The 14,187-nt window shown below is 48.7% G+C and overlaps 1 protein-coding gene across 2 annotated transcripts in view; it reads right to left on the reverse strand.

The window, feature by feature from the left end:
• NTSR1 (neurotensin receptor 1) overlaps nt 1-14,187 on the reverse strand; it is a 51,902-nt gene that overhangs the window by 10,228 nt on the left and 27,487 nt on the right. Inside the window, exon 2 of one of the 2 annotated variants that reach the window (NM_001192659.2) lies at nt 11,232-11,240. The exons of the other annotated variant lie outside the window; for it this stretch is intronic. Within the exon in view, the coding sequence (NP_001179588.1) occupies nt 11,232-11,240 (9 nt within the window). The remainder of the gene's footprint in view (nt 1-11,231; nt 11,241-14,187) is intronic. 2 annotated transcript variants of the gene reach the window in all.

A 14,187-nucleotide genomic window follows, 5' to 3' on the forward strand; every position in this document is an offset into this window, starting at 1 on the left:
CGGAAATAAAAGCCACAAGTCTGCTAGAAGAAATTATGAAATTTTTACTGTCATGATATACTATTGGAATTTAAAAAAAAAAAAACAAAGTAGTTTAGGCACTGCTGGAAAATTCTGCTATAAAAGTTAAGTGGTGGGAAAAAATTCTCTCAGTCCCAGGAGAAATTTCTGCCCCACTGTACCCTGCAATCACTCCTACAACTATGGCCCTGCCCTCTTGCCTCTCACTTCAGGCGATAGGGTGTGGAGAACAGGACCAGACCCCTGCCCCAGGGAGCCAGGAGGGCACAGTGTGCAGAGCTGGAGGGCCCGGGTCCTGGTGCAGGGCAGCTGCCCGTCTCCACCTCAGAGCCCATCTTTTCTGAGATGGTAGCCAGGCACACTCTGCCACAACCTCAAATGACCACTGGGCAAGCTCCAACTACACCGGGCAGCCTTCTTGGGGGGGATGGTCTTCTGAGTGACATGTTGAGATGATTCCCTGTCCCCCCTCCTCCTTGGGGGTCTGCACCCCTGAGCTGAAAACTCCTGAGTTGGGCAGGACCACCAAGAAGTTGCAGGACCCTTTACCTGTCCACTGGTTAGCTTTGACCTCAGGCAGTCCCAGAGGGGCATGTTGGCCTCAGCATTCTCATCACTAACAGGGAGACAATGACAGTTCCAGGCTCAGGGCCAGAAGCAGAATTCACGCTGGGTTACCCAGGACTAGGGCTGCAGCCTGGGGCAAGAGGAGGCGGCGTGGGTGCTCTGAGGCACTGCCTGAGGACTCCGGGCCTGGTCTCTGCCCTCCAGCATTTGCAATTTTGTAAGGGACAGAGAGTGAAATGGTTAAACAATAATAAGATAGTGGAACAGGATACAAGTCTGTCTGGGAGGGGAGGCTGTCCCCAACCTGCCCACAAACAGGTACAAGGTGCCAATGGGAAGCACATGGCCTGGCCCGGCCCCTGGCCCTCCACAGCCCAGGGTCCTCATGCCAACACAACTCCTCTGCCACCCCCATCAAGGCTGTTGTCCTGTGCACTCTTTCTCTGAGAAGCCATAGCTGGTTTTGTGCCACCTGTCTCCCCCTGACTGATCCCATTGTGTTTAGTAAAGAGCTGGCCTCTGGACTCCCAAGCTTCACAGCTCAGCAAGCAGCCCGTGGTGAGTGGGAAGGTGCAAAACACTGCTCAGGGTGTTGGCAAAACCCAGTAGCTTGTGCAGCAGCTTCTGAAGCTGCGGGGGACAGGGGAGGTGGAGAGAAGGGACTTCCTGTCTGAACTTCCACTGTGGAGCCACTGGGATGGCCTCTTTGACTGGGCAGAGGTCACTTCCAGCAGGCGACCAGCCCAGTCAGGCCCAGGGTTTAGGGACCACCTCCTTCTAACCTCGGGGAACAAACCCTCCTCACCCAGCAAATGCTGAAAGTTCCCTCCCCTTGTGCATGCATCCTTGTTAAGTTGCTTTATTGTATCCTACTTGTGCAATCCTATGGACCGCAGTCTGCCAGGCTCCTCTGTCCATGGGATTCTCCAGGCAAGAATACTGGCGTGGGTTGCTTTGCCTTCCTTCAGGAAAAAGTGAAAGTGAAGTCGCTCAGTCGTGTGTCGACTCTTCGTGACCCCAAGGACTGTAGCCTACCAGGCTCCTGTGCCCATGGGATTTTCCAGGCAAAGGTACTAGAATGGGTTGCCATTTCCTTCTCCAGGGGGTCTTCCTGACCCAGGGATCAAACCTGGGTCTCCCACATTGTAGGCAAACGCTTCACCATCTGAGCCAAACTCACAGGTCAAACCCATGTCTTCTGCATTGCAGGCAGATTCTTTACCACTAGCACCTCCCCTAGTGGGAAGCCCTCCCCTCTCCTTGGCCACTGCCAAAGGCAGAACAGTGATGTAAGTCACTCCAGGGTCCCTGTCTGTCACCATCACTCAGCACAGCCTTGCTCAGAAAGCAAGAACCCATACATCTTCAACATCCACTGCCTGGGCTGCTTGATGAGTTATGATGTATCCACACCACAGGGCACTGTCAAGACAGAGAATGACTGAGAGGGAGGGCCAACGTCATGGTTTAGTGAGGAGAGCAGGAACAGAGCAGCTGGCTTCTCTGTGGAATAAGAGGCCAGCTCAACACCAGGCGGCTCCCTGGAGAGAAGCCTAACAGAGGCCAACCCAGGGAGAGGGCTGGGAGCTGGGGGCTCCGGGCATGTCCTCTTGACCTTAAATGAAATTAATGAATTGAATGAATGTGCGACCTGTGGCAGCTGCCCAGGTCCTGTACCCATGGCGACACGCCAACCACACACCCCTCTTGCCTCCCTGGGGTGGAGTGTTGTAGGTGGAGGGCACCAGATCTCAGCACATCCACTCTCACATCAGGGGCAGGACACTGGGTCTGGGATGGCAGAAAGGTCCTTCCAGGTGACACAACCCAGAATCTCCTGGGGCTGACACCATCTGGGGTGACTGCCCTCTATCATCCCTCATCTCAGTGGCCCCCAGATACTCCAGACACTGCTGGAACCCCTCCAAGAGGGTGCACGGTCCACAGCAGACAAAAGTCTGGGAGAGAAGACAGACCAACATCGAGGCCCGCTGCTCTGTGGGTCAGGTCAGTGCTGACCACAGAGCAGAGCATCTGAGCCTCCCCCAGAATTGCCTGTGCTGCTCAGGCACCAAGTTACTCATCTTAGTGCCTGAAAGAGCATCTTGGAGAGGGGGCTCCATAGATTGGGTGCACCTTGGGCTTAGCTTGACTGCTTAGCCACTGGTCTTGTTCCTCACAGTGCAGTCCCTCAGCGTTAGATGGTTCCAGTACCAGAATTTGGCTCAGTATAAAAGAGGACATTCTAAGTCCATCTAACTTCCACTTTCTAGATGATACACATCATAACCCTTGACAGATGCATTCCACCAGCCAGACCCATGCTTAGTGCTGTGCACGGGTCACCTTGTGGAGTATGCATGGAGAAGCTACTGCTACTCTCATTTTACAGAAGACAAAGCCCAGACCCAGTCTGACCTGCATCCCGGCGCTCACCTCCATCGTGGGGCTGGTCTGTGAGCAGAGAGTAAGTGAACAGAGCACCCACTGGTTGTGGGCAAGTGGAGGGACCTCATTCTCATCTGTAAAGCCTTGGGGAGGGGGGCACGCCCCACCCCAGATTCCCAGAGGGGACACTTTGGGTAACTGCAGAAATTTGAGCACACTTTCTAGTGCAAAGGCCATGACTCCTTTCAGGACTGAACCTCCATCCATCACTCTCTCTTTCTTTGGTCTCCCCTCTGCTCCACTCTGGTTCTCATGCTCATCTTCTGGCTTGGAATTTCTGGGAGAGGGTGGACCAGGGTCACCAGCGACTCAGAGTGAAAAGAATGCTCGAGCCCCAGAGAGCCTCGGGGTTCAGCACCATGGACAGTGCCCACTGGCCGCTGGCCTGGTGGGGAGAGATAGAGAGATTGGGCTGGGGAGGGCCTGGGTCGGGGGAGTAGGGCCAGCTTGGGGCAGGGGCCATCAGGAACACTCCACACTGTCCTCACTGCTCCTAGACTCTTTGTGACCTCTGATGAGGGGCAGGTGAGCAGCCTGTAAACCTCTACAGGAGCCTTACCAACTGCCCCACTGCCTACGCAGGCAGCAGCTCTGTCTGTGCGAGTCTTTGTCCTCTTCAGTGCTGGAGCCAAGGAGATATGCTACCTCCTCCCCCATCCCCCGCCCCTCCTGGGTAGTCACATCCTGTCTGCTCCGGCTGCGCTGCAGTGCTGGCACCAGCCCGGCTCCAGGAGACCCTCAATTGGATTAGGGAAATGGCCTCTTACCACACCTGCCCCTCCACCCCTGCTGGGTCAGCCGTGCTCCTCCTCAAGGAAAGAGGACAGGACTCCTGCCCTCAGCAGCACACAGGCGAGGTGCTGGGGCCTGGACTTGGCTGTGAGCTGGTGGGGGCATTCATCACTCTGGGTGTGGAAGCTGGGGTGGCAAGTCACATTCCAGTGATTCCAGCCCCTCTCAAAACTGCTTCAAAACCATCTGTGGGCTGGAGGCTTGTTTGCCATGTTTTCAAACACCTCTTGGCTAAAAAGCCCATGAGAATATTCAGACCAGTGGGATGTCTGCTGATTAGCCACCAACAGGGCTGGAAAAGTCCTTGACTGGGACAGGCACAGGGCAGGGGATGGAGGCCTAACCCTGGGCCTGGCCCCTACCTCTGTGCATGTGGGCAGGAAGGTACCTTGGTGGTCACCTGGGTATCTACATGGAATCATGGTCTTATCCCGACCCATACTTCACACCACAATGGCAACAAAGCCTGCCTTGCAGGGCAGCTCCCAGGCAGTAAAAACTGACCCACTATCCACACACGAGCTCCTGTGGTCATTGCCAAGCCTCCTGTTTGTGTTTTCCTGCTGTGTGGGACCACAACTTGACTCAGGATCACCAGTGGTGCCAACTCTACACCTGTTTTGGAGGTTCTGTGTGCACCTTGAAGGAACTTAGCCATCAGAGAATGCTCTCGGCTCCAAGCCAGGAAAACCTGGGGGCCTGGTCTTAACTGAGAGCCTCTAGGACCAGTGGCAGAGAAGGCAATGGCACCCCACTCCAGTACTTTTGCCTGGAAAATCCCATGGACGGAGGAGCCTGGTAGGCTGCAGTTCATGGGGTCGCTAGAGTCAGACACGACTGAGCGACTTCACTTTCACTTTTCACTTTCCTGCATTGGAGAAGGAAATGGCAACCCATTCCAATGTTTTTGCCTGGAGAATCCCAGGGATGGGGAGCCTGGTGGGCTGCCGTCTATGGGGTCACACAGAGTCGGACACTACTGAAGCGACTTAGCAGCAGCAGCAGCAGCAGGGCCAGTGGATGTGGGGAGTGGATTTCTGTGGAAATGAGCAAACTCCCCAGCTGTGCTGGAGAGTGAGTCCTGTAGGACTGGGCACCACTGTGCTGTTGAGACCGGGGTCCAAGCTGGTGTCCGTGTATTCCAGAAAGGGATTACCAGGAAGGAGTGGTGTCCCCACTGCAGTATGACTGTCCCTCACCCTGTCCTCCACCTCCAGGGCCAGTGGGAGTGGCCCTACCTTGAGTTCACTGGCAGCTGATTCTCCAGCTCCACAATTTTTAGTGTTTTCTGGTCATGTAATTGTGTGGGCAGCTCAGCAAATATCCTGTTCCTTCCCAATTTCAAATTACTGTCCACTGACGTGTGGTCACTGTGCTCCCCGTGGACATCAGGCCCTGAACTCTGAGTCTCGGCTCCTCTCAATAGAATTAGAGCTCTGTCCTTGCTTAGGGCAATCTGATTATGGTGGACTTGGAGCCAAGTGGCTGGTGTCAGGGAGGGGGCCTGAGAGCAGCCATCCACGTCCGCCTAGACCCCACTCAACCAGTGTTTGGCTCTAGTTGTCTCCCAAGCTGACCAACCCCTGGGCATGGGGGGCACCCTGTGCTCTGGGCTTGACCCTGGGAAATGACACAGGGGTTCCCTCAGCCAGGCCTCCTGGGGCTCCCACCTGGATGGCTGTGATGAGGAGGGAGGGTGCCTTAGAAGTGATGGTGGGGTCCTGCACTCCCACTCCACTCAGCCCCCACCAGTGCGGGTGGGCCTGGCTGCCCTGCACTCTAGGATCACTTCACTTCCATCAGTGAAGTGAGAGGGAACACCTGGGGGGGGGGGGGCTGGCCGGCATCCTGAAGTTCCTTCTCCCACACCCGTATCTGATGAAGACCACTCTTCCTCCACCCCCAAGAGACTCCTGGCTGCGTGACCACATGGGGTCCACTGCACTATCCTCCTCATGGCCATGCAGGGCCCTCTGCAACAGGGAACAGGCTTGGCTTTTGTGTGTTGTGGGTGGCCCAGGCATGCGTGGCTCTCCGCCCTTTGCATGTGTGTGTGGGGGTCCTGAAGGGTGATTTCTATTTCTAGAAGCAGAGCAAAGAACAGAGCCACCCAGGCTGGGGCTGGGCCAGGCAACCCAAGCACGTGCCCTTCTCAGACTGGACCTGCCTCCTGCCTATAAACACAGGGTGGTTGGTCCACCTGGAGGACCAGGGGATGGAGGCAGCCCAGGCCGGTCCCCAGCTGCAGAAGGACCCTGCGTGACCCAGGCCCTGGGTGCCTGGAGCACTATTGACAGTCTGATCCTGAGGGCCGGGGTCAGAGTGGGTGCTAATTGGTGCCCAGGGGAGCTTCGCTCTCTTGAGAGGCAGGTCAGCAGCTCACAGGGACTGTGAGAGGCTTACTGATGCCCCACTCAAGGCTCATCAGCCCTTTCTTTCCTCACAGTAACTCGAGGTGGCTGTGACTCAGACTATTACCTGGAGATGCACGTGGGCAGCTGGCTCCCTCCCAGCCCAGGGGCCATGGATGGAGGAGCAGGGACAGGCTCTGTGTCTCTTCTGGAATGTTCCAGCACCCTCCTTTGTTTATCTGAAGTTCCCCTCCTCAACCTTTCACAGGCCCTTACCCCCCAAGTACTGACAAGAAGTCCTGTGGAGACAGGGGGATGCAGTGGGAATGTTGGACAGGGATCATTTGTGTCATTTGACTGGACTGTCTGACCCCAGAACTTGGGAACTGTTTTTTAAATTTCTTTGTAGACTCTGTTCCTAGGGACAGGTTGCCAGCAGCTGGCTGGCCAGGAGGGGACTGGTTTCATAAAGGTAACTGGATACCACCTGTGATGTCCCATCCTTCCAGTCACACTACACAGAAAGGGGGGTGGGCAGAAGAGTGGGGCTCTTTTGCCTGTATTTCCTATGAACCAGCAAATCTAACCTGTGGGTCTGACTTGAAAAACCAGCAACATGTAATTAAAGCTTGACAGAGGAGAGCTGGCTGCTGAATGAGCTTAAGTGACTGTGAAATTAACCGCGAGAGGGGATGGCAAGAGGGGCCCATGCAGGTGAGCTCAGGTCGAGATGAGCGCCTGGCATCCTGCAAGGGGTCCATACTGCGACGGTGTCTGAGCTGTCCTCCCTCGAGCCCCCAGACACCAGTCACACTTCAGTGGGCGTATTGTGCATGCGTGTCTGTATGTCTATGCATGTCTATGCGTGTCTATGTGGGTATATATGTGTGTGAGCTGCATGTGTGCACAGCTGTCTTCCATGTCTGGTCCTGTTTAGCCCTTTGGTGCAACCAAGCAGGACACTCTGAGCTCTTCCTGAAAGGGTTAGTTGCTCAGTCATGTCTGACTCTTTGTGACCCTATGGACTGCAGCCTGCCAGATTCCTCTTTCCATGGGATTCTCCAGGCAAGAATACTGGAGTGGGTTGCCATTTCTTCTTCCAGGGGATCTTTCCTATTCTGTGATTGAACCCTTGTCTCCTGCATTGGCAGGTGGATTCTTTACTGCTGAGCCACCAGGGAAGCCTTCTTGAGGCAACCCCCTCACATCCTCTGTTTTAGCTCATCTCTGAAGCACCAGATAATAGTATCTGATGCACATTTCCGAGTTGTGGCACAGATGCTGAAAGCAGATGAAGATGGCAACTACTTGAGGATCTCGCACTCGTAGCCCCCAAGCCTCCTGGAGCTGGAGGACTGATAACCTGAACCCCAGTGGCCCCGCTCCAGCACCTCCGCACAACCAATCAGAGAACTGTACAGGAGCTGATCACACACCCTGTGATGCCCACCCCTCCTCTCAGCCAGCCTTTAAAATGCTCCCCTGAAACCCATCAGAGAGTTCAGGCTTTTTCAGCCCCAGCTGCCCTGGACTCTGGGTTTGGTGCCACCAGTAAACACTACACTTTCCTTGTCACTGGACTGGCTTGACTGTGCGTGGGTGAGGGGACCGATGTGGTTTGGTGACATTGGCTCAGGAAGACCCAGGTGGTGACTCCAGTGACAGAAATGCCTCATGACTGAGGCCTTGGCCTCCCCACAAGTGGCCTCTGAGAAGACCATCAGGTTCCAGGTGTCCAGCTGCTGCACCCCAGATCCTGAGCAGACCCCACACTCCCCAATCCATGTCACCGCCAAGGGGACATATTTCTAAACAAACTTCCCCTCAGCCAACATGGGCCTCAACAGTCACCACTCTCTGGTTTCTGTGGAGGGAGGAGAACAATCTGGGTGATATTCAGCAGGTTCTGAAAATTAGACTCTGATCAAGAGGGCGGTTGAACATGGAGTCCAAATTTGGTGTTTAGACCAGATGCCTTTGAAGGAAGCTCTGAGCCAGAAATGGGGTTTGACTGGAGCCTCGGCTCCCTGGACATGTGTCCCCTGACCCCTGGGGAGTGGTCTGCAGCCTCAGCCTCATGGGCCACAATGGAGCAAACAGCCCTCTCTTGCCTGTGCATTCATTTATTTTACATCGTTTACCCTCGGTTCACCCTCACATTAATTAATGGGGGAACGGGACAGCAGCCTTGAAGGGGACGGCAGAGGTACTCTCTTGGCTTGGCGTGAGGACCCTGGGCTGTAGGGGGTCAGGGGCTGGGCCAGGCCGTGTGCTTCCCATTGGCACCTTACACCTGTTTGTGGGCAGGATGGGGACAGCCTCCCCTCCCAGGCAGACTTGTGTCCTGTTCCACTTTCTTGTCATTGTTTAACCATTTCACTCTCTGTCCCTCACAAAATTACAAATAGTGGAGAGCAGAGACCAGGCCTGGAGTCCTTGGGCAGTGCCTCAGAGCACCCACCCCACCTCCCACCCCCAGGTTGCAGCCCTACACAGAGGGTAACTGCTTTGGACTGAACATATGTCCCCCAGTCCAACCGCTGAATCCCAACCCCCAAGGCGATGTGTTGGGAGGTGATGAGGTCATAAGGGTGGAGCCCCATGATTAGCTTAGAGGCCCCAGGGAGACCCTGCCCACCCACTCATGTGAGGACAGCAAAAGGACATGGCCCTTTTTTTCCTTTTCACTTTCTTCTTCTGTTTTTTTTTTTTCTTTTCTTTATTTTATGATTTTATTTTTCTTAAACCCATTATATATTTTTATACATTTATTCCTTTGTTTGCCTTTCCTACTATTCTTTTCCCCTTCTAGTTAATCTTCAATGTATATAAATCTTCTTCATCTACCTCTATTTAACTTTGCATATCTATTCTTTCTTTCTTTTCTTTCTTTCCTTTCCTCTCAACATATTTGTTAGTTTTGTTTTCATTGCTTTATTCCCCACTTGGCACCTTACTTTAGTTTTGTTTTCCAGTTTGTGCTTTAGTTCAGTTCAGTCACTCGGTCATGTCCGACTCTTTGTGACCCCATGAATCGCAGCACGCCAGGCCTCCCTGTCCATCACCAACTCCCACAGTTCACTCAGACTCACGTCCATCGACTCAGTGATGCCATCCAGCCATCTCATCCTCTGTCGTCCCCTTCTCCTCCTGCCCCCAATCCCTCCCAGCATCAGAGTCTTTTCCAATGAGTCAGCTCTTCGCATGAGGTGGCCAAAGTACTGGAGTTTCAGCTTTAGCATCATTCCTTCCAAAGAAATCCCAGGGCTGATCTCCTTCAGAATGGACTGGTTGGATCTCCTTGCAGTCCAAGGGACTCTCAAGAGTCTTCTCCAACACCACAGTTCAAAAGCATCAATTCTTCAGTGCTCAGCCTTCTTCACAGTCCAACTCTCGCATCCATACATGGCCACTGGAAAAACCATAGCCTTGACTAGACGGACCTTTGTTGGCAAAGTAATGTCTCTGCTTTTGAACATGCTGTCCAGGTTGGTCATAACTTTGCTTCCAAGGAGTAAGCGTCTTTTAATTTCATGGCTGCAGTCACCATCTGCAGTGATTTTGGAGCCCCCCAAAATAAAGTCTGACACTGTTTCCACTGTTTCCCCACCTATTTCCCATGAAGTGATGGGACCAGATGCCATGATCTTCGTTTTCTGAATGTTGAGCTTTAAGCCAACTTTTTCACTCTCCACTTTCACTTTCATCAAGAGGCTTTTGAGTTCCTCTTCACTTTCTGCCATAAGGGTGGTGTCATCTGCATATCTGAGGTTATTGATATTTCTCCCAGCAATCTTGATTCCAGCTTGTGCTTCCTCCAGCCCAGCGTTTCCCATGGTGTACTCTGCATGTAAGTTAAATAAGCAGGGTGACAATATACAGGCTTGATGTACTCCTTTTTCTATTTGGAACCAGTCTGTTGTTCCATGTCCAGTTCTAACTGTTGCTTCCTGACCTGCATACAAATTTCTCAAGAGGCAGATCAGGTGGTCTGCTATTCCCATCTCTTTCAGAATTTTCCACAGTTTATTGTGATCCACACAGTCAAAGGCTTTGGCATAGTCAATAAAGCACAAATAGATGTTTTTCTGGAACTCTCTTGTTTTTTCCATGATCCAGCAGATGTTGGCAATTTGATCTCTGGTTTCTCTGCCTTTTCTAAAACCAGCTTGAACATCAGGAAGTTCACAGTTCACATATTGCTGAAGCCTGGCTTGGAGAATTTTGAGCATTACTTTACTAGCGTGTGAGATGAGTGCAATTGTGCGGTAGTTTGAGCATTCTTTGGCATTGCCTTTCTTTGGGATTGGAATGAAAACTGACCTTTTCCAGTCCTGTGGCCACTGCTGAGTTTTCCAAATTTGCTGGCATATTGAGTGCAGCACTTCCACAGCATCATCTTTCAGGATTTGAAATAGCTCAACTGGAATTCCATCACCTCCATTAGCTTTGCTCATAGTGATGCTTTCTAAGGCCCATTTGACTTCACATTCCAGGATGTCTGGCTCTAGGTCAGTGATCACACCATCATGATTATCTGGGTCATGAAGATCTTTTTCGTACAGTTCTTCTGTGTATTCTTGCCACCTCTTCTTAATATCTTCTGCTTCTGTTAGGTCCATACCATTTCTGTCCTTTATTGTGCCCATCTTTGCATGAAATGTTCCCTTGGTATCTCTAATTTTCTTGAAGAGATCTCTAGTCTTTCCCATTCTGTTGTTTTCCTCTATTTCTTTGCATTGATCACTGAAGGAGGCTTTCTTATCTCTTCTTGCTATCCTTTGGAACTCTGCATTCAGATGCTTATATCTTTCCTTTGCTCCTTTGCTTTTCGCTTCTCTTCTTTTCACAGCTATTTGTAAGGCCTCCCCAGACAGCCATTTTGCTTTTCTGCAGTTCTTTTCCATGGGGATGGCCTTGATCCCTGTCTCCTGTACAATGTCATGAACTTCATTCCATAGTTCATCAGGCACTCTATTTATCAGATCTAGGCCCTTAAATCTATTTCTCACTTCCACTGTATAATCATAAGAGATTTGATTTAGGTCATACCTGTATGGTCTAGTGGTTTTCCCTACTTTCTTCAATTTCAGTCTGAATTTGGCAATAAGGAGTTCATGATCTGAGCCACAGTCGGCTCCTGGTCTTGTTTTTGCTGACTGTATAGAGCTTCTCCATCTTTGGCTGCAAAGAATATAATCAATCTGATTTTGGTGTTGACCATCTGGTGATGTCCATGTGTAGTTAGTTTTGTTCTTAACTGGTAAATGTAATTTTTGATGTCTTTTGTTCACCGGGTCAATCTATTGTACTTTATTTTTATTGGACTGTTTTGACTTTGCTCATGGGTGTATATGTATATGTGTATATTCCATTATTTTAATTGTTATTTGCCTGATTTTGTAACTGCAATTTGTCTGGGGTTCATCTTTGGTTTCCTGTTTTTCCATATCTGTTTTAATCTCACTTAATGCCATAACAAACCACTTGTGGAATCTTTGTTCCTGACCAGGGATCAAGCCCTGAGCCTTTGGAGGGGGAGCACTGACTCCAAGACCCTAGACTACCAGAGAACTAACCCTAAGGGGTATCAAGTAGTGAGAACTCACACAAAGGAGATCACTGTAATATAAGACCAGGCATCACCCAACCACCAATAGCACCCTGTGTAGGACGCCTCATCAAAACAACAAGCAAAACAAAAATACAAACCCAATCATCAGCAGATAGGATTACCACCTCACTCAGCCTTCCCCATTAGAGGAAAAACAAACAAGCAAACAAACAAAAACTCAGCACAAATCTCACCCTATATAAAGCTTACACAAACCACTGGACCAAACTTAGAGGGGAGAAACCAAAAGGAAGAAAGAATTCAACCTTGAAGCCTGGGAAAAGGAGACCTTAAACACAATAAGTTGAAAAAGAAAAATGAAAAGGCAGAGAAATACTACATAAATGAAGGAACAAACTAGAAAAACGTAAGTCCAAATAAATGAAGAGGAAATAGACAAACTACTTGAAAAAGAATTCAGAATAATGATAGCAAACATGATCAAAAACCTTGAAAGCAAAATGGAGAAAATGCAAGAATCAATTAACAAAGACCTAGAAGAATTAAAAAATAAACATGCAGAGACAACACAATTACTGAAATTAAAAATACTCTAGAAGGAATCAATAGCAGAATATCTGAAGCAGAAGGATGAATCAGTGAGCTGGAAGACAAAATGGTGGAAATAACTTCTGAAGAGCAGAATAAAGTAAAAAGAATGAAAAAAAAAAAACCAAAACACAATAGTTTCAGAGATCTCTGGGACAATATCAAATGCACCAACTTTCCAATAACAGGAGTCCCAGAAGAAGAAGAGAAAAAGAAATGGTATGAGAAAATTTTTGAAGAGATTATAGTTGAAAATTTCCCCAACATGGAAAAGGAAATAGTCAATCAAGTCCAAGAGGCACAAAGAGCCCCATACAGGATAAACCCAAGGAGAAACACACCAAGACACATACTAATCAAACTAACAAAGAATAAACATAATGAAAGAATATTAAAAGCGGCAAGGGAGAAGCTACAAGTAACATACAAGGGAAATCCCATACGCTTAATAGCTGATCTTTCAGCAGAAACTCTGCAGGCCAGAAGGGAATGGCAGGATATACTTAAAGTACTGAAAGGTAAAAATCTACAACCAAGATTACTGTACCTAGCAAGGATTTCATTCAAAATTGATGGAGAAATCAAAAGCTTTTCAGACAAGCAAAAGTTAAGAGAATTCAATACCACCAAACCAGCTTTACAACAAATGTTAAATAGACTTATGTAGTCAAGAAATACAAGACAGGGAAAAAAGATCTACAAAATCAACCCCAAACAATTAAGAAAATGCAATAGGAACATATATATCAATAATTACTTTAAATGTAAATGGATTAAATGCTCCAACCAAAAGACACAGACTAGCTGAATGGATACAAAGACAAGACCCATATATATGCTGTCTGCAAGAAACCCACTTGAGACCTTAAGACACGTATAGACTGAAAGTGAGAGGATGGCAAAATATATTCCGCGCAAATGGGAAATAAAAGAAAGCTGGAGTAGCAATCCTCATATCAGATAAAATAGACCTTAAAATAAAGACGATTACAAGAGATAAGGAAGGAGACTACATAATGATCAAGGGATCAATCCAAGAGGATGATATAACAATTGTAAATATCTATGCACCCAACATAGGAGCACCTCAATACATAAGACAAACACTAACAGACATAAAAGGAGAAATTGATAGTAACACAATAATAGTAGGAGACTTTAACACCCCACTCACACCAATGAACAGATCATTAAAACAGAAAATTAATGAGGAAGCGCAAGTCTTAAATGATACATTAGATCAAATACATTAGATAATACATTAGATGAGATGGATCTCATTGAAATCTTTAGGACATTCCATCCAAATGCAGAAGAATACACCTTCTTCTCAAGTGCACATGGAACATTCTCCAGGATAGACCGCATCTTGGGTCACAAATCAAATCTCAGTAAATTTAAGAAAATTGACATCATATCAAGCATCTTCTCTGACCACAATGCTATGAGATTAGATATCAATTACAAGGAAAAAAAAAAAAAACCTGTAAGAAACACAAACACATGGAGATTAAACAACATGTTTCTAAATAACCAACAGGTTACTGAAGAAATCAAAAGGGAAATCAAAAAATTTCTAGAAACAAATGACAATGAAAACATGACAACTCAAAACCTATGAGACACAGCAAAAGCATTTTAAGAGGGAAGTTTATAGTAATACAATCCTACCTCAAGAAACAAGAAAAACATCGAATAGACAACCTAACTTTACACCTAAAACAACTGGAAAAAGAAGAACAACAAAAAACCCCAAAATTAGTAGAAGGAAAGAAATCATAAAGATCTGAGCAGAAATAAATGAAAAAGAAATGAAAGAAACAATAGTAAAGATTAATAAAACTA

The sequence above is a fragment of the Bos taurus genome, chromosome 13 (genome assembly GCF_002263795.3).
Source record: "Bos taurus isolate L1 Dominette 01449 registration number 42190680 breed Hereford chromosome 13, ARS-UCD2.0, whole genome shotgun sequence".
Classification (NCBI taxonomy): Eukaryota; Metazoa; Chordata; class Mammalia; order Artiodactyla; family Bovidae; genus Bos; species Bos taurus.